Consider the following 18284-nt stretch of genomic DNA (forward strand, 5'->3'; position numbering starts at 1 on the left):
CGCGCCAGGTAGGGGTCGAACCTACGGCCTTCTGCTTAGGAAACAGACGCTCTATCCACTGAGCTACAGGCGCTTGGTGTTTGAGATACAAATTATTTTCTCTAATTAGTAGAGTAATAGACACTGTCAGATCTAAAGAGGAGTCAAGAATCCGTTCGAACGGCGGCGGCTAAGCAAGAATCGACCGAGAACAACTCAATCCGCTGGCCATGGCGCTGCTGATGGAGCCCGGCGCTGAGCCCCTGACTGAGAGCGAGCAGGCCGACCTGGCCGGCATCGCCGCCATCAAGGAGTCGGCGGCGCGCGAATTCAAGGAGCAGGGGAACCAGTTCGTCCGGATGGGCCGGAAGCACTACGCCGAGGCGGTCTCCTGCTACACGAAGGCCATCGCCCAGATGGAGCCCCTCTCCTCCCTCGACGCATCTGCCGCCGCTGACGCCTCCGTTCTCTTCGCCAACCGAGCACACGTCAACCTCCTTCTCGGCAACCACCGACGGGCCCTCGACGACGCCGAGCAGGCCATCCGCCTCTCTCCCTCCAGCGTCAAGGTAACCGCTCCTTCTTGTTTAGTACGTTTTGGATCCGGTGGAGGAGCTGGCGCGTGATGTGAGATGTTCTTGTAGCTAGGCGTACTACCGGGCAGTGAAGGCGGCGCTTGCGCTCGACTTGTTGACGGACGCGGCATCCTTCTGCCGGAAGGGGCTCGAACAGGACCCCGCTAATGAGGAATTCAAGAAACTGTTGTCGGAAGTGGACGCAAAACTGAGAGAGCAAGACCGTCATAGAGCCAAGGTTGAACAAGCAATCGCCAAAGCCAAGGTCTCATTTTGCACAACAATTGACACTCTGCTATACTAATATTGGAATTCAAATATGTGGAGTTGACCAGGGCTATTGAGTGTACGTAGGATCTTGCTGCTGCTATGGAGAAGAGAGGGGTGAAGCTTGGGAAGGCAGCCTATCAAGAACTGACAGGGATAAAGAAGCCAAAGCTGGATGAGCAGGGCGTGCTCCACTGGCCTGTTCTTCTGCTCTACCCAGAGGTCATGTCGAGTGACTTCATTGAGGATTTTCCAGATACGGATACTTTCTCGCCCCACCTTGATGTCATATCCTTCTGAACCACATGATGCTTTCTTTGGTTGAGTTCAAATGTGTAGTGTAGATGTATAAGTAGCTTTACTGAATTTATGGTAATGGTATCCTTAACTATCAAACATGTTCTCAGAAAGTTCACCATTGCCATGGGATGAGAACCATGCTTACACAAGGGACTCAGTCGAATTGTATTATCAGGTTTGTGTGGATGAATTTAATTTTGATCGAGAGTAAACCCCTACTTCCTGCTAAGCATTATGATTGCAGTTTTGTTAAGAAAAAAAGCACCGTGTGATATAGCCTCTTCATTGAACATTGTAACAAAATTTGATGCTTCATTTTGTGTATGAACAATTGTTGATCCTTTTGTTCTTTTGGATGTCGGAAAATTCCGTTGAGGTTAGGTGAACCATAGGTGACTCTGGCAGGGGAGTCATCAGATAACCATAACATGTTGTACTGAACTCACTACACCTGCAGTTGTCCTGTAATTAGGAAATAGTCACAGGACATAGATTAAGAACGAACATAGTTTAATCCATGATTATGATATAATTGAAGGATTAGTATTGTGATATTGTCTATACTCAAACTATTGTCATCGGTTGTATTTCATTGCTGTTAGTGCCTATTGGTGATACCCTAAAAAATGGAAACCATGGCATCACATTACCCTTTATTGCTTTGAAATTAAAACATCTGATGATAAATGAAGAGATGTCGACAAATTCAGGTTTCAAACCTATCACAGAGATCACTGTTATCACCATCTAGTCCAATTTGTCTAATTCAGTAACCTTATGGGTTTAACCGTATTCATTACTTTAAGGTTCAGTTTGGCATCCTACTGCGGGTTTTATTATTGGTCAACTTAAAGAAATAGAAGGTCAATTATGTACTAGTGTACTCTTTGACTGGCTATATTCACCTTTATGCATTAGGGTGGTTTTGGCAAACCTTTGTCCAAAAGTGAAGTATTAAGATATCTTCTAGAAGGCACTGTAGATTTGAAGGCACTTCCAGATAGCCTGCTTGACGGGGAAGATGAAGAACATGACAGTAGCAAATGTAGCACTGTTACATCATCAAGTATGTAAACTAGCAAATGCTCTTTATTTTTGTTTCTTTTTAGTTTATCATACAAGGAAAATAGCATGGTGGAATCTGCGCTGCTATTCTTTTTGTTATTACTATTAGGAAGGTGCTTTAATGTTCTTCCATATATTCCTCTATTAGCCAAACTACCATACTGCAAGAAACTCCTGTGTCATCACTCGTCAACTTGTCTTGTTGTACTAATCGGTTTTCTATACAACTCCTTGCTTTCTTGTTTTGATGTGCAGCTGATGGCTCCAGTAAGTGGATCAAAGTAAAAGAAGGAAGAACACTTCAAGAGGTGCTGCAGGATAAAGGCTATATCGTTCCTGCAATTCCTGGTCTGTTCCTTCAACCCTTATATACTCTACATACATAGTTCATGCAGCATTTTTAGTTATCCGAATGGAGGATAATACCATCACTTTATATGCAGTGTTCTTTGTTGTTTCAAGAAAGTCGGCCTTCTATAAAGATTTCAAGGCTGGAAGTTGGTCTTTGCCATGAAACAAAACCGGACACTAAGGTTCAGCTTAAATTGATCTCCGAGATGGCAGCAGATATGGCAAGAAAGCGGAAGATGCTCGCTTAATCATGGTCCTTTGGTTTAGGAGTGTGCTTTTCAGTATCTGCAGACTGACAGTCTTTTGTTTGCCACCGTTTTTCTTGATTGATGGCCGAGGATATGTTACCGAGATAGACAGAAAACACAAGGCAATGTAATATGAATTTCTATCTGAACCGATTTAGCATGGATTTAGTGTGTTATGTAAGTCCCAATTGATGGATGGGCTTGAGAGTTGTGCCTGAGCTTGCTTGTATTGTATGGCCACAGACGCTCTTTTTCCATTTATAATATTGTGCGACTCTTATGACTCCCAGCGCTCTCAGATCGATCGAGCAACACACTTGGGATGTATGCTTGCCGCTGGGAGCCGATGATCTGTGCTGCCATGTTCTCGATGCTCCTTCAACGAGGCAAAAGTAACCGCCCTCCTGGGCAGCAGGCAGCAGTGGGAGTTCCAGGATACGAACAGGGGTGCTGCACACTGCGGTTGTGGTGGTGGCGCGCGAACCAAAGCCAGGTGTCTGCTCTGCGAACCTTGGGTGCGTGCATGGAAGACAAGAAGCTGCAACGCAAGCACAAGCTGAGAAACGGCGGAAGCCAACAAGAACGGCCGCCTCGGCCTCCGTTCATCTCTATCCCGTGCCGCCCGTCCACCAGCCACAGCCGCACATGACAAAGCAGGAGTCGCGGCTGGTATTCTGCCTGTGCGGTGTGCGCGTACAGAGTACAGACACGACTCACACGAGCGATTGATCTTCTTATATAGAAGCGCCGTAGCGAGCCAAAGGATTAGCCCGGTGCCCCGGTCACGCACACGCAAGCCGAGGCGGTGAGCGGCACGCCTGGAGCGGGAGTGGATGGTGGTGAGAGGACGGCGAGGAAGGCGGCGACGGCGCTGAAGGTGGTGGTGGCCGTGGACGCGAGCGATGAGAGCCTGCACGCGCTGTCGTGGGCGCTGGACAACATCGTGCGGTGCCACCCCGGACGCGACGCTCGTCGTCGTCCACGCCCAGCACGCCGTCGACCACTTCGCCTACCCCGTCGCCGCGCACGGTATCGGTACCAGTACCACCCGACCCGACCACCCTTGCTCCTATCCAAGCTGACACCTGAATGATTCGTGCCACGTACGCTGATGATCCAAAAGCCGTCGTGTACGCCCCGTCCCCGGCGGCGGAGTCCATGCACACCGTGGCGCAGGAGAACTCCCGCAGGATCGTGGCGCGCTCGCTGGACGTCTGCAAGGAGAGGCCGGTGGGCGCCACGGGGCCGTCGTGGAGGGCGACGCCAAGGAGGCCATCCGCCAGGCCGTCGAGCGGATGCAGGCGGGGCTTCTCGTCCTCGGCAGCCGGGGACTCGGCACAATCAAGAGGTAGAGACCGCATTTGCCTTGTTGCCACACAAGGCCATCGAAAACCTGTCGATCTACTCATGTGTGTTCTTTGTGACGAACTGACGGTGCAGGGCGTTCTTAGGCAGCGTGAGCGACTACCTCATCCATCACGCCTGCTGCCCAGTGCTGGTCGTGAGGCCCAGGCCGACCAAGTGAACTCTGACGCCTGTCCTTCTCAAGTAGTACTCCAGTAATGTAGGCAAGTGCCCTATGTGTACAATATGCATGTTCGTACGAAAATGTACAAACCGAATAAAGAACCGATGCATGGCAAAGCGCCTGCTTGCCTACACTTCTGAACTCTGCCGTTATCACCAAAGATTTAGGAGGTTAGACACGTCTGCGAATCACCTTACCTATTCACATTACCTCTGAACCATTTAACCTTACATGCATTCCTTTATAAATGCAAAGGTTAATGTACTCTAAGATTTCAGTCATGCATGCGTACTAAGAAGCGATAAATAAACCAACAGGCTTTGAGGCTCAAAATGTACATAAACTATTCCAAAACTCATAAAAATCAATGTACTCAAATGATTTGAGTTTCCTTCATGTTCGCTTGAAATGTTCTCGTATAAATCTCTCAGCATGAGACGGATACTTTTCTCGGATGTATGCACGGAGGCACTTCTGGTATGAGAAATCAATCCAAACACCATCTGTGCGAACAACAAAAAGGCATCTTGACTTCCTGAACTCAGGGTGCCTATCAACCTTCAAGGAGAATCCAAGTTAAGAGAATCAATTACATATACAGTTCTGAATTACAAGTATAGATTTGAACTTTCCAGTCAAGTTTGTAGCAAGTATTTTGCAAAGTACACTAAACCATTCCAAAGTAATTTCGCATGAGGGCACGATGTGTGCAGTATTATTTTTGCGAGCTTCTTTGTATCCAGCACAAAAGCATCATAATACAGTATATAAGCACATAACACTTTGACTGAGAAAGCAATTCCACTTCATGGAAGGAATTATCTAATCATGATCGCGTACAATGCCATGACTATGTCCACGCTACAGTATAAATGATTCATACGATGCATGGTACTGATTGATCTTGAAAGGAAGATCAACTTCAATATAGCATCAATCAAATTAAACTTATATCAGATATGGAATTTATATTGCCTTACATACAGAGTTCACGTGAACAATTCCGAGGGCAGAGGTGAGCCAACAAAAGTGTTGAAGTTAATGGTCTAATGCACAAATGTGCATAGCCGATCAGCTCTACATTTTTTATATGGTTTTGTATCTCTCCTACTTTAGTGATTGAGTTTAATGGATAAAATTAAGAACTATTTCTTAATCAGAATACAATTTTCTCATAATAAGCTGGACTAACACCTTGGTAATTATTATTAATATACATATTTATTCAGAGCAGAATGTCATGAAATAGCCTTGGCAGCACAAGATACGTGTGGCATTGCCTCATTTGTTTTCCGTATATACAATCATACATACACGGTGCAAAACTTCAGTAAATAGACTCAGTGCTATTGCAAAATGTCAGCAAATTGCCTGGTATAAAATGGATTCGATGCTGGAATCTAGGTGGGCCAGTGGATCTGGCCCTAAACCTAATCGGCGCGGCTTAGGAGCTATGTTGAGCTCACCCCAAGACACCAACAAGGCAGGGTTGAAGAAGAAACCAGAAAGATAAGTTGTTCAACCAATCAACCCCACACTGCTTAATGCCTCCCTTAAAAAACTGACTCTGATCAACAAAGGCTCAATCTAAAGATGGCATGATGGCATTTCAACTAACCTACAATGAACAAAACCTGAACTAACAATGACTCTAGACAAGGTCTACTGAAGATCTTTCATATACCCAACCTGACAACCTGACCTTAACAATGATCAATGACTCTAGCCCGGGTCTACTGAAGGCACGGTTGTTGGTCACCTTCTTGCACCGTGAGTAGGCTATAAGAGGTGTGGAGCTAGGTGGGTTCAACAGGGTTAGCTGACCCCTATAAGATCTTGTTAATCCTATGGAAATCACCGTTCATCACTAGCAATGACCCCATTGATACAAAAGAGATGATCCCAGCAGATTCGATGGCTGGCTTTGGCCTTGGCCCACATGACAAAGATCTTCAACAATGAGGGTGGCTTGTCGACTGTGCAACCACAGTTTGATCAGGGGCAGCACAAATCAAATGAGGCAAAGAACCGGACTAGCTGCAAGGCTCCAACTTAAATAAAACTGACCCAAAAAGAAACTTACTTAGTAACTAGAACAAGCAGCCGCAGAATAATAACATCTAAAAGAAAATCACAGCGTATCATCAATTCATTCCGTTTTCCTTTTTTGGGTAAAGTGCTACTAACATGTGGCAAGTATCCCATATTTTCAACAGAAAATAAAAAATAACTAGTGAATAAAATTGTGCAGCTGTTACTAGTGGCTGACTCACCATAATAGCGTCAAGTCCACATCCAATTTTGTCCTGCGCTCGTGGATGGTAGGAGAGGAGCTTCTCCACGACGACATTTTCGTCCTTTGGGCAGAGACATTCGCCATCTCCGTATCTGCTCGGACGCACGCAGCTTGGTTAGAGAACTTAGAAGGCACGAGGAAAGTGTCAACCACTGCATTTCCATTTTCACCAAGTTCATTACAACTGCGGAGAAAGGAGGTGATCACCTATCGGAGTGGAGGATATCCTTGATGAGCTGGACGACGGGGTCGATGTCGCGGAGGATCTCCGCCTCCGCGGCCCTAAACGGCAGCGGGGGCTCCGGCGTCCCCACGACCGGCGGGTTGGCGAGCTTCGAAGTCGGCGGGAGCGCCGGGGGCGCGGGCTCGCCGGCGGTGGGAGGCCCGGAGAGGAGTCGACGGCGGGGCACCGGGGCCGCCCACGGCGTGAAACGGGAGGCGCGTAGGAGGAAGAACGGGGCCCCGGCGCGGGGGAGGGAGAGGGCAGCGGCCATGCCGCCCGAGAGGGAAGGATTGGAGAGCGTGGTGTGTCGTCAGGGCAGCGTGGAGTGGATAGCTGCACAGCAACAGTTCGACCCCCTGCGCTCTCCGCGCCTCTCCGCCAAACATCGCAGAGCACCCATGTGCCCACATAGTTGGGCCATAGGCCCACAGCCCATATAGGTTGGAGGCAGGGGTACGAGTAGTCGTCCTGTTCTTTACACTCCTTGAGCGGTACTTTCCATGGAACAAGACTGTTTTTCTTTTACAATAAGTTATAAGCATCCGGATAAAGTACTTCATCTTTTTCTTTGAGGGGATAAAGTACTTCATCTTTGTGATGATGACGAACATCGAGGATAACACCAGATCAACGGGTAGAATTATGACAATTACATTACATGCACAATTAGCACAATAATACATGGAGAACCTACCCAAGGTGATGTAAATCCACGGTATGGGACACCAATTCACCACAATCAATCATCTCCAGAAACGCTCTATGCTAAAATTACAGTAATTTGAACTGACAAAAATTATGCTCCATTTGTTCCAAATTGTAAAGCGTTCTAAATTTTCTAAATACCACGCTTTTAATATATATTGAGACATTATGTATATTTAAGTGCGTGGTAAAAATATTGTACCTATAAAAGGTAGAATGTTGGTATTTTGTGATGCTCTACACGGTCAATTCTCAAATTGACTGAACAAACCGAAGTACTTTGAATAGACAAAACCCATATAAAATATGATGCTCTACTCAGTAGATCCTCAAAGTGATTGATCAAATCAAAGTACTCTTGAGCGTAGAATGAGCTCAACAAGTTTAGTGCTGATACAACCATGTTTAAACCCTGAAGAACAAGCTTGAGGAGAATTGAGCTGTGCCACCAAATCTGGACAACTTCACTTTTCCTTCCTCTCTTCTCTCAGATTGTGTTTTGCGTGTTCTACGTTCACTCACTATCTCTCCAATGACAACTACAATTGGGCAAAGCATGGTAGGGTTTTTGTGCATACCACTCCTTCACAAGAAACGCTCAACCGTTGATTCAAGTATCAAATCAATGGTGCATAAGCTCATGCAAAAACCACAGAATTGTAATAGTATAGATACACAAATTGTTCAAAGAGACTCCTAGCTTGCTCAATGAGAAACACATATCTTAGATTGTTCATCGACACAAACCAATAGTCCCCATAAATATAATCATGGAAAAATGAGGTACACTAACAATGTAAACGTTTGATTGACCATACATCACAGACACAAATTTATCAAATAACTGTTGCTACAATTTAAATTGGAGCGATCAGTTAACAGAGCTGCGGGAAAAAAGATGGAATAGCTCTAGAACAAACATTGTATTGGTGTACAGTTAGATAGAGGCACCATCACTTTGGTCCCAACCACCAAGTCTGTCAGCAGGATCATAATTCGTGAACAGCCGGAACTCGTTGCCTAGTTTGTTCGAGTGCCGAGGCCTGAAACCGCACGTATGAACATTCAGCAGCTCCAATGCCCGATCCTTTTGAACTTCCCCTGGCAACATAGGGTGATTCTAACTGAATTTTCTTTTGACAAATATAGAATTGAAATATGCTTTCCATATAAAACAGATATTTTTATTGAAAGGGAAACAAAGAGACTTCAGTAATAGAAGCAGATGATGCCACGATAAATATGAACTCCCGCGCTATTAATACATTAATTAATAGATCATTTTGTCAAAACTAACAAGTCACAATGAAGTCAAAGTCATCTCTAGCACCCTTGGATATATTATAAGATGAAACTAGCATATCAGAGTTCAATATTGTTGGCGTAGCCAACAGAAATGAGAGAACGAAGGGTGAGAGAGCGAAGGAGAAAGGATGGAAGAGAGCACACGAGTGATCAGCCCTAAGGTGCCTCTCCATGCCCCCCTCTCCCCCCTTTTATAGAGGGGGTGGGAGGGGAGGTTCTCACGGTATTATGTAAGCCTCCAAGCTATATAAGGGCCCTGCCCCAACAAACATGAATGTTTAGTGATTGCAAAACCAACATTAACCCCCAACAAACATGAATGTTTAGTGATTGCAGAACCAACATATACCAAAGCAATATCAAACTAATCATGTTCGCTTGACACAACATTAAAGTTGAAGTCATCATCAGCAGGGCCGTCTCTAGGGGGTTGGCAAGAGGTGCGACCAAGGGCCCAAGCCACTAGGGGGCCATTATTATATATGTATATAGTAGATATATATAGCCATTATAATAAAGTGTTTAAGACCCATATATTTTGCACATCAACTCATGAGAGGGTAGCGTTTTTTCATTCTCGATCGACATAGTTTGTCTCTCTCGCAATTTGATTCGACGTTCGACCCAATGCATCACACCTTGACCAGGCGACAAATCTTCTTATCGTCCCGTCGCCTGAGTGCAGAGTACCCAACGTTACTGCTCACCACCCACTATCGATGTCTGAGTGCGACAAGCAGGACCGCGGGCGTTCGGCTACCCATTGAATGACTTAGATATGTGCGGCATCGAGACGGATATTTGAGAAACATTGATATCAGTATAGTTCTCGAAGATTTTGCATTAAGAAATACCAAAAAAATGATATTTTACAAAGCACCAAAACACTATTATATTATTTGAGATAATCATAATAGTTATTTGCTGTCATTTTAGTTCTTTGGTTATACTATCATTATCTTTACAAACTAAGGCCCTGTTTGGTTCTTTAGGAGCTCCTAAAATTTCTGCCACATCGAATGTTTAGATACTAATAAGGAACATTAAATATAAATTAATTATAAAACCAATTACATATATGGAGGCTAATTTGCGAGACGAATCTATTAAGCCTAATTAGTCCATGATTTGATAATATGATGCTACAGTGAACATGTGCTAATGATGGATTAATTAGGCTTAATAGATTCATATCGTGAATTAGCCTCCATCTGTGTAATTAGTTTTATAATTAGCTCATGTTTAGTCCTCCTAATTAGCATCCAAATATTCGATGTGACATAAATTTTAGGAGCGACTAAAGAACTAAAGTCCTCCTAATTAGCATCCGAATATTCGATGTGACATAAATTTTAGGAGCGACTAAAGAACCAAACACCCCCTAAATATATGTTGTAAGTTATTTTCTTCGTACTATATAATTCAATCATCATATAAAAAATTAGGTTAATGGACCCTTCATGTTTGTCCGAGGGCCTTTAAAATTAAGAATAATTGGATTCATGCCATTACAAAAACAACGTTTCTGAGACTTACCATTACAATTCGGCTATTTCAAAATTTGCCATTACAATTCCAACTCTACCCCAGTGTTGCCAGTTTCTACGTCTGGCCATCGTTTGGGCCCACCTGCAGGCTAAATGCACGTACAGGACACCGTATGGACGGTATTTGACCCAGCCATGACCCAGTGCGTGGACGCCGTCTCCTTCCCCGACCCCTTCTCCACTAACCCTAGAGCGGCGAATTGGAGGCGGCGGCAGCGTATCGGGAGAGCTGCTGTTGGTGGAGGCGAGGGAGAGCTGCTGGGCGTGGCCCAGCTTTGTCCTTACGGCGCCGCGGGCGAATCAATGATGGCGGAGGACTAGTGGTGGAGGCTTGGCGTGGCCTGGCTCAGCCACTGCGGCAATGGTGGCTGGATGAGCTCCATGGCGCTAGTCCCTGGGTGCACCGCGGAGACGATGGAAGGCGGCGATGGCAGGTATGCCTCTGAATCCCTCTCGACCTGACCCAAGATGAGGAGACCTAAGAATGAGTAGATCCACCCCATAACGTAGTAGGTGTGCCACATTTGATATTTTTACCTTTCCATTTGCATGGTGATAGGCTCGATTTCTTCGCGCTAGAGCTAAAAGTGGAAGGTTTCTATACAACAGATGCCTTCGGTAGAAAATCTTACAAAAAGGGTGCAATTATTAAGTGGGATGTGGAGATAGGCTCTTTTACGCTAGAGATGTTGATGACCAGCTTGTGCAATGAAGTGAAATGGGCCTCTAACCAATTTGCGTGTGTGTGGTTTTTTGATAAAAATCTACGTGAAAATGTCAGACTACTCCATGAGGGGCAGATGGTAGAACTCTTTGCCATGTATAAGCAAGAGATGTGTTGCCAGTTTATAGTTGGAGTGTTTGACAAAGAGGTGTGTAATGAGCATGAATTTGTTGATTTAGAGGCTCTGTGTATGATTCCACCTAATGATCCTATGATTGGTCAATACCTAGAGCACACTCATGTTAGGAATGAAAACCCCACTGCAGCCAACCAAAGCACAACGCCCAATGGTGCAAGTACCCAGCCCATAGGAAATGATGCAAACCTTGAGGGTGAAAGGGAGCCAGATATATTTGACAATGAGGAGGAGTATGTTGGCGTTGATAACGAGCACATTTACACTTCAGTCCATGTACACAGACAAACTTTGCAAACAATGTAGCAGTTGTTGCTGATGATGTTACTACCGAAGGAGGAGTCCCTCTAGAGGCACAAGTCAATGATGTAGATCCTTAGGAGATACATGTCGTGCATGATCCAGAAAAATCCCAACATAGTGAAGGGGCCTTATTTCCTGACATAGTTTCATTCAGGAAGGCTGTAAGGCATTATGCTATGACAAGGGGTTTTGAGTTTAGGGACATCAAGACCGACAAGACAAGATTCATTGCTAAGTGTAAAGCAGAGGGCTATCCATGGAGGATACATGCTTCTAGAATCTTTGATGGAAAAGCAATAGAGGTAAGGGAGTTCATGCTTTGTCTAGTTGTTATTTTACATGCTTTGTCTAGTGATTATTTTAGTCTTCCTGCTGATCATAATTGTCCATATGTATTGTTCATATTTTGCAGATTAAAGTGCTTCCTGCTGGTCATAACTGTCCCACAACCAAGCTGAGGGAAGGGAAGTGTCGGAGACCTAATACCGGGGTACCCGATGAGGTGGAACTAATAACCATCGAGCGTTGACGCTTCCGGTCAGACAAGAACGCTGCTACGCTTCTTGCCCGAACGATGGAAGATTGGTTCTGCCTTGCCCGACCCCCGAGGGCTAGACTCCACCTCACCCGACATCCGAGGGCGAGCTCCGCCTCGCCCGACCTCTAAGGACAGGCTCCGCCCCGCCCCGCCCCGATGGCTGAGGGCTGGCTCCGCCCTGCCCGACGTCTGAGGGCTGGTTTCGCCCCGCCCGACGTCTGAGGGTGGGCTCCGTCTCACCCGACGGCTGAGGGCAGACTTCGCCTCACCCGATGACTGAGGGCCGGCTCCGCCTCGCCCGACGTCCGAGGGTGGGCTCCGCCTCGCCCGATGACTAAGGGCTGGCTCCGCCTCACTCGATGATTACACCCTGCTCATTCATGCTGACAAGCACAGGGTACGACAGGACATTCGAGTCAACCGTAGCACCGAGGACCATGCCCTGCACGCCTGCAGGAAGGTACCGTTAGGATACGATGGGATGGGCGCTTTAAGCACTTTCTGACCTAATAGTGCTCAAATAGTATTGTAGGCGCCGACTTTTGTCCCACAGTGTTGTAGGCACCGCCGTCAGTCCTCGGGCGTGGATACTAAAACAGGCATATGACAACCGCTACAATCCAAGGAAGAACTCACATCATCTACAGTGATAGGCGTATAGTCATTTCCCCTTCTACTCCCCATAGAGTCATGGCTCGGCGCCCTGAAGCACCGCACCGCACCATCCACCGGGGGAGGATGGGACATGACCACTCGCTGAAACAAAGTCAGAGCCTAGCCCTATCAGGATCGACGGAACTGCTATCCCTAGCGTGGTCTGCCATGTCAGCAGGGCAGGCTCAAGGGAAAAGGAAGACCCGACGCCCTCGAAGGACTTTCTCTGCCTTTGGTTTTTCCTCTTTCTCTCATCTGTAACCCCTGCTCACCCCTTGGTCTATAAAATGGAGGGCAGGACACCCCACGAAAGGGAGATCAGCTCGACACATCACACACACAGCCAAGTAGCAACCGAGCTCTTGGCATCCTTTCGACCATTCCATCAGAGACTTGGGACATTCCCCTCTCTCGATTGTTTGTACCCCCTACTATGAACCTTTTTCGGTACTGATAACATGAGCAGCAGCAGATTGGACGTAGGGACATTCTATCTGAACCAGTATAAACCTTGTGTCCTTTAGTGCACCATCCAGGCCTAACGCGCAACAATTATAAATTTACTAGCCGGTGTTTGTTCAAAACACCGACAGTTGGCGCGTCAGGTAGGGGCCTTTGCGCTTTCCAAATCAAGCCTCGAATGGCTAGCCACGCAATCATCTGGGTCCTGGGCGCACGCATGCGTTTTGGTGACCTGGACTTCATCGTCACGGTGGGAGGAGAGTTGGCTTTGGCTCACGCCGCCATCCAGTCTCTCCCCTCCGTTAGCTTCAACTACGGGAGGCTTGAGTGCCAGCCCGACGTCTCCCCTGGACCCCAGCCATCCAGGGAGGACCCACGCCGCCTCACCCCCTCTCCGAAACATTCCTCATGGAGCACCCCAACGGTGCTTCCGTTCGGTCTCCGCAACACCACGACGACCGTTAGCCACCTTGTGGCACAGCGCACGATCCCGTCCCCCGCGAACAACAAGTTCGTGGGGATGATCGAAAGCATCACGGAATCCCTCCATGGCCTCCTCGCGGAGGGGCCAGGGCCAGACTCCGGCTCTGACTCTAGCAGGGGGAGCCATCACCCCTCCCAGGATTGTTTCATGGTGGGTACCCCCGAGGGACACGTTGAGATCGTCTCCGCAGATGATGCTACCCCGGTAGGCAACCTCGATGATGGATCCAAAGGGGGGATAGCAGCCCCACCTCATGTCGGGGTGGAGCAGCTAAGAGCCCAAAAGCGGGAGATAGACAAAGCTGGACAACACCTTGTTCAGGGGTACGCGAAGGTCGATCGAGAGATCGAACACCGCGGAGACGGTGGGCACGCACGTGCCGTGGCCCGTGACATGAATCGAAGGATCATCACCGACGATGAAACCCTTCCTCACTTTGCTCGAGCAAGCCAGAACATCGCCGCCGCGATGGCTTTGCTCCATGGCCTTCCAAAGGCTGCAATGCCCGAGGATCGCTGGGCCCACCGCGAAATTCACACGCTGCTTGAGCGTGCTGCAGCGCAGCAGGCGGAAAGCTCGTTGTCTCGGTAATGTGAGCCCGACACCAGCCATCGTACGCCCTCAATGCGTCCCGCCAGGGACGCATCAGTCCACCAAGCACCACAAGGCACCGGGCAGCGCACTACGATCCCAGTACATCTACGTCTCGACCACATCCGCGACACACGCATCACCAACGACGCGCGCAGACGCACCTACAGTGACCCAAGGGAAGGAGCCAGCCGTGGCTATCATCGTCAACGCGATGGACGCTATGACAGCGGCGAGGACCGAAGCCCGAGCCCTGGCCTACCAGGGCCTTAGGCCTTCAGCCGGTACATCCTCAACGTTGCATTCCCACCAAGGTATCGACCACCTACCAATATCCCTAAATACTATAGGGAGACAAACTCCGGACTTTGGCTTGAAGACTATCGGCTTGCCTATCAAGCCGGTGGTGAGGATAATGATGACTTCATTATCCGCAACCTTCCACTATTCTTGGCCGATTCAGCCCGGGCGTGGTTGGAACACCTGTCGTCCAACGCAATCCAGAGTTGGGCGGATCTGAAGGAGATCTTTGTGAGAAACTTCTAGGGCACGTACAATCGCCCTAGGAACTCATGGGACCTCAAGAACTACCGTTAGAAGGCCGGTGAGACCCTCCACGGGTACATCTGGTGCTTCTCCTAGCAGTGCAATGAGCTCCCTAACGTCGCCGACGCCGACGTAATAGGAGCCTTCCTGTCCGGGATGACCAGCGAGTCCTTGGTTCATAAGCTAGGACGCAAGGGCCCGTGAACCACCAAGGAACTCCTAGACATCGAAACCAGCCACGCCTTAGGAGAGGAGGCGGTCGAAGCGATCTTCGATCGCCTCGAGGGCAAGGCAAGGCGGGACGAGGGTGCTGGCGAAGGCACCTCCAATCGTTCCGCCAAAAGAAAGAATAAGAAGCAACGGCGCGAGGACTCCCTCGTGGCTGCTGCTGACTGCAAGGGTGGTCAAAACCCCGCGGAGGGTGCTCCTAACCACTTCGAAAAAATGCTCGAGGGTCCGTGCCCGAACCACGCCTTTCCCGTAAAGCATCTGCTTAAGGACTGCAGCCTCATGCGAAAGTTCTTGTCCGAAAGCTCCAACAAAGGAGAGCAGGGGAAGGAACCTGCCCCCACTGCAGACGACGCCGAGGAGAAGGACGACAACTTTCCAACACTGGGCGACTGCTTTATGATCTTCGAAGGATCGGCGGCCTACGAATCCAAACGCCATCAGAAGGTCACACACCGCCAAGTCTACATGATCCAACTGGCCACACCTCCTTTCCTTCGGTGGTCGGAGTCCGCCATAACCTTCAATCGGACCAACCATTCGGATGTCATCCCACACCTGGGAAGATATCCGCTTGTGGTCGACCCGATTGTCGGCCCAAAGCGCCTCACCAAAGTACTGATGGACGGAGGCAGCGGCATCAACATCATGTATGCAAAGACGCTCGACGTGATGGGCGTCGACCGGGCACACCTCCGCCCAATCCGAGCACCTTTCCACGGCGTCGTGCCTGGGAAGTAGGCCATGCCACTCGAGCAGATCGATCTGCCCATTACCTTTGGGGAGCAGTTCAATTACAGGACTGAAACTCTCACCTTCAAGGTGGTTGGGTTCCCCGAAACCTTCCACGCGATCCTGAGACGACCATGCTACGCGAAGTTCATGACCATCCCCAACTACACATACCTCAAGCTCAAGATGTCGGGCCCCCACGGGGTCATCACCGTCGGCACCTCCTTCCTGCGGGCCTACGAGTGCGAGGTCAAGTGCTACGGCCATGCCACGGCAATCGTCGCCTTCGAGGAACTCGCCGCCCTCAAAGGAGGAGGTCGCCGAAGAAGCACCCGACGCAAAGAGGTCGACCGGGTCGTTTGAATCGGCAGAGGGCTCCAAGGAGGTCCTTATAGATCCTAGGAGCTCCGAGGGTAAAACGATATGCATTGGTACCACACTCTCCTTTGAATAGGAAAGCGCGCTCGTTGACTTCCTCCGCGACAACAAAGACCTCTTTGTGTGAAAACCCTCGGATATGCCAGGCATTCCGAGGGAGGTGGCCGAGCATACCCTAAAAGTCCATCTAGGCTCCAAGCCAGCGAAGCAACGCCTGCGTCGCTTCAACGAGGAAAAGCGCAGGGCCATCGATGAAGAGATAGCAAAACTGTCGGCCGCCGGATTCATCAGGGAAGTACACCACCTAGAGTGGTTAGCTAATACTGTTCTTGTACAAAAGAAGAGCGGGGAATGGAGAATGTGTGTTGACTATACGGGTCTCAACAAAGCATGCCCAAAGGATCCATTTCCTTTACCTCGCATAGACCAAATAGTCGACTCTACCTCGGGGTGCGAAACCCTCTGCTCTCTTGATGCATACTCTGGCGACCATCAAATCGCGATGAAAGAATCCGACCAGCTCGTGACATCTTTCACCACCCCCTTCAGATCGTACTGCTATGTCTCAATGCCGTTCGGTCTAAAAAACGTTGGAGCTACGTACCAACATTGTATGCTCAGATGCTTCGGGGACCTCATCGGGCGGACCGTTGAGGCCTATGTCGACGACATCGTAGTTAAGTCCAAACATGTTGATTACCTCGTCGCTGATCTTGAGCAAACCTTTGCGAAACTACGAGCAAATAGCATCAAACTCAACCCCAAAAAATGTGTTTTTAGGATCCCGAGGGGCATGCTGCTCGGCTTCATCGTCTCCGAGCATGGCATCGAGGCCAACCCAGAGAAGATTTCGGCCATCACGAGGATGGGCCCAATTTAGAACATAAAGGGGGTTCAATGAATCACGGGGTGCCTCGCCGCCCTCAGCTGATTCATCTCGCACCTCGGCGAACGAGGTCTCCCCCTTTATCGACTCTTGAAGAAAGCCGACCACTTTGAGTGGATGTCCGAGGCCCAGGAGGCACTTGACATGGTCAAACTGCTTTTGACAAGGCCTCCGATCCTAGTTCCTCCAAGCAGCGGAGAACCCCTCCTGCTATACATAGCTGCCACCACGCAAGTAGTCAGCGCTGCCCTAGTAGTGGAGTGGGAGGAAGAGGGGCACGCGCTCAAGGTACAACGCCCTGTGTACTTCATCAGTGAGGTACTATCCAACCCCAAGACCCGCTACTCCTAGATCTAGAAGCTCCTATACACCGTCCTCATCACCAAGAGAAAGCTACGTCACTACTTCGAGTCACACCCCGTGACGGTCGTGACATCGTTCCCCCTCGGCGAGGTCATCTAGAGCCAGGACACCACAGGAAGAACCGCAAAGTGGGCACTCGAGCTGATGGATCAAGGCATCCCGAACGACGATCAAGTCCCAGGTGTTGGCTGACTTCATCGCGGAATGGACCGAGGTCCAGACACCACCAGCGGTTGTCGATCAAGAGTACTGGACGATGTACTTCGATGGGTCGCTGATGAAGAAGGGCACCGGTGCGGGGCTGGTCTTCGTATCACCCCTCGGGGTCCACATGAGGTACATGGTTCGTCTCCATTTCCCCTCATCAAATAATGTGGCCGAGTATGAAGCGATCATCAACGGTCTACGAATCGCCATCATGTTGGGCATCCGATGCCTCGACATCTAGGGCGACTCCCAGAGGTCCGATAGCTGGAGGACAAATTCGATGGCCTCAAACTCAATCACATCCCAAGGTGCCTCAATGAGGCGTCCGACACACTTGCAAAAGCAGCATGTGGTCGAGAACCGGTGCCGACGGGCATCTTCGCCAGCGACCAACACAAACCCTCGGTGCGCTATGAAGGGTCAGAGCGGGCCGAAGATGGCCCATCTGATCCAGCCCCGGGGGCTGACCAACCAACGGCTCCACCCGGCCCCGATGTCATGGAGCTTGAAGAGGATCTAGCGACAGAGCCCGACCCTCTGGATGACTGGAGAACACTCTACCTCGACTACCTCCTCCGTGACATGCTGCCAATGGATAAGATAGAAGCTCAATGGCTCGCACGTCACGCTAAGTCCTTCGTTCTTGTAGAAGGCGAACTCTAC

At 49.0% G+C, this 18284-nt stretch overlaps 3 protein-coding genes, 1 non-coding gene and 1 pseudogene across 4 annotated transcripts in view; 2 read left to right on the plus strand and 3 right to left on the minus strand.

Moving 5' to 3' along the window:
• TRNAR-CCU (transfer RNA arginine (anticodon CCU)) lies at nt 1-73 on the minus strand. Its single transcript has one exon. It is a non-coding gene; the product is annotated as a tRNA-Arg (tRNA).
• Nucleotides 74-106: 33 nt separating this feature from the next.
• On the plus strand, nt 107-3070 carry LOC136538041 (uncharacterized). The gene is made up of 7 exons (XM_066530026.1): nt 107-548; nt 628-819; nt 909-1108; nt 1218-1296; nt 2040-2187; nt 2442-2534; nt 2630-3070. Exons 1-7 carry the CDS (start codon nt 210-212, stop codon nt 2698-2700), a joined length of 1122 nt encoding a protein of 373 aa, XP_066386123.1. The 5' UTR covers nt 107-209; the 3' UTR covers nt 2701-3070.
• Nucleotides 3071-3430: 360 nt separating this feature from the next.
• LOC136536145 (universal stress protein A-like protein) lies at nt 3431-4317 on the plus strand (annotated as a pseudogene).
• Nucleotides 4318-4504: 187 nt separating this feature from the next.
• Nucleotides 4505-7208, minus strand: LOC136518239 (protein DCL homolog, chloroplastic-like). Its single transcript, XM_066511881.1, has 3 exons — nt 6817-7208; nt 6587-6701; nt 4505-4871 (listed from the first exon to the last, which is right to left on the minus strand). Exons 1-3 carry the CDS (start codon nt 7101-7103, stop codon nt 4707-4709), a joined length of 567 nt encoding a protein of 188 aa, XP_066367978.1. The 5' UTR covers nt 7104-7208; the 3' UTR covers nt 4505-4706.
• A 1044-nt stretch (nt 7209-8252) lies between these two features.
• Nucleotides 8253-18284, minus strand: part of LOC136518247 (uncharacterized) — a 41916-nt gene continuing 31884 nt past the window's right edge. Inside the window, exon 3 of the mRNA XM_066511889.1 lies at nt 8253-8638. Within this exon, the coding sequence (XP_066367986.1) occupies nt 8475-8638 (164 nt within the window). The 3' untranslated portion in view covers nt 8253-8474. The remainder of the gene's footprint in view (nt 8639-18284) is intronic.

The sequence above is a fragment of the Miscanthus floridulus genome, chromosome 2 (assembly GCF_019320115.1).
Source record: "Miscanthus floridulus cultivar M001 chromosome 2, ASM1932011v1, whole genome shotgun sequence".
Lineage (NCBI taxonomy): Eukaryota > Viridiplantae > Streptophyta > Magnoliopsida > Poales > Poaceae > Miscanthus > Miscanthus floridulus.

Excerpts from the sequence above, each read along its gene's own strand:
- LOC136538041 (XM_066530026.1), top strand. The coding sequence starts at position 210 with ATGGCGCTGCTGATGGAGCCCGGCGCTGAGCCCCTGACTGAGAGCGAG. Across the intron at positions 1,297-2,039 it reads CAGTCGAATTGTATTATCAG|GGTGGTTTTGGCAAACCTTT; the intron begins GTTTGTGTGGAT and ends TTTATGCATTAG. Across the intron at positions 2,535-2,629 it reads TATCGTTCCTGCAATTCCTG|TGTTCTTTGTTGTTTCAAGA; the intron begins GTCTGTTCCTTC and ends CTTTATATGCAG.
- LOC136518239 (XM_066511881.1), bottom strand. The coding sequence starts at position 7,103 with ATGGCCGCTGCCCTCTCCCTCCCCCGCGCCGGGGCCCCGTTCTTCCTC. Across the intron at positions 6,702-6,816 it reads GATATCCTCCACTCCGATAG|ATACGGAGATGGCGAATGTC; the intron begins GTGATCACCTCC and ends GCGTCCGAGCAG. Across the intron at positions 4,872-6,586 it reads GTGGACTTGACGCTATTATG|GTTGATAGGCACCCTGAGTT; the intron begins GTGAGTCAGCCA and ends TTCTCCTTGAAG.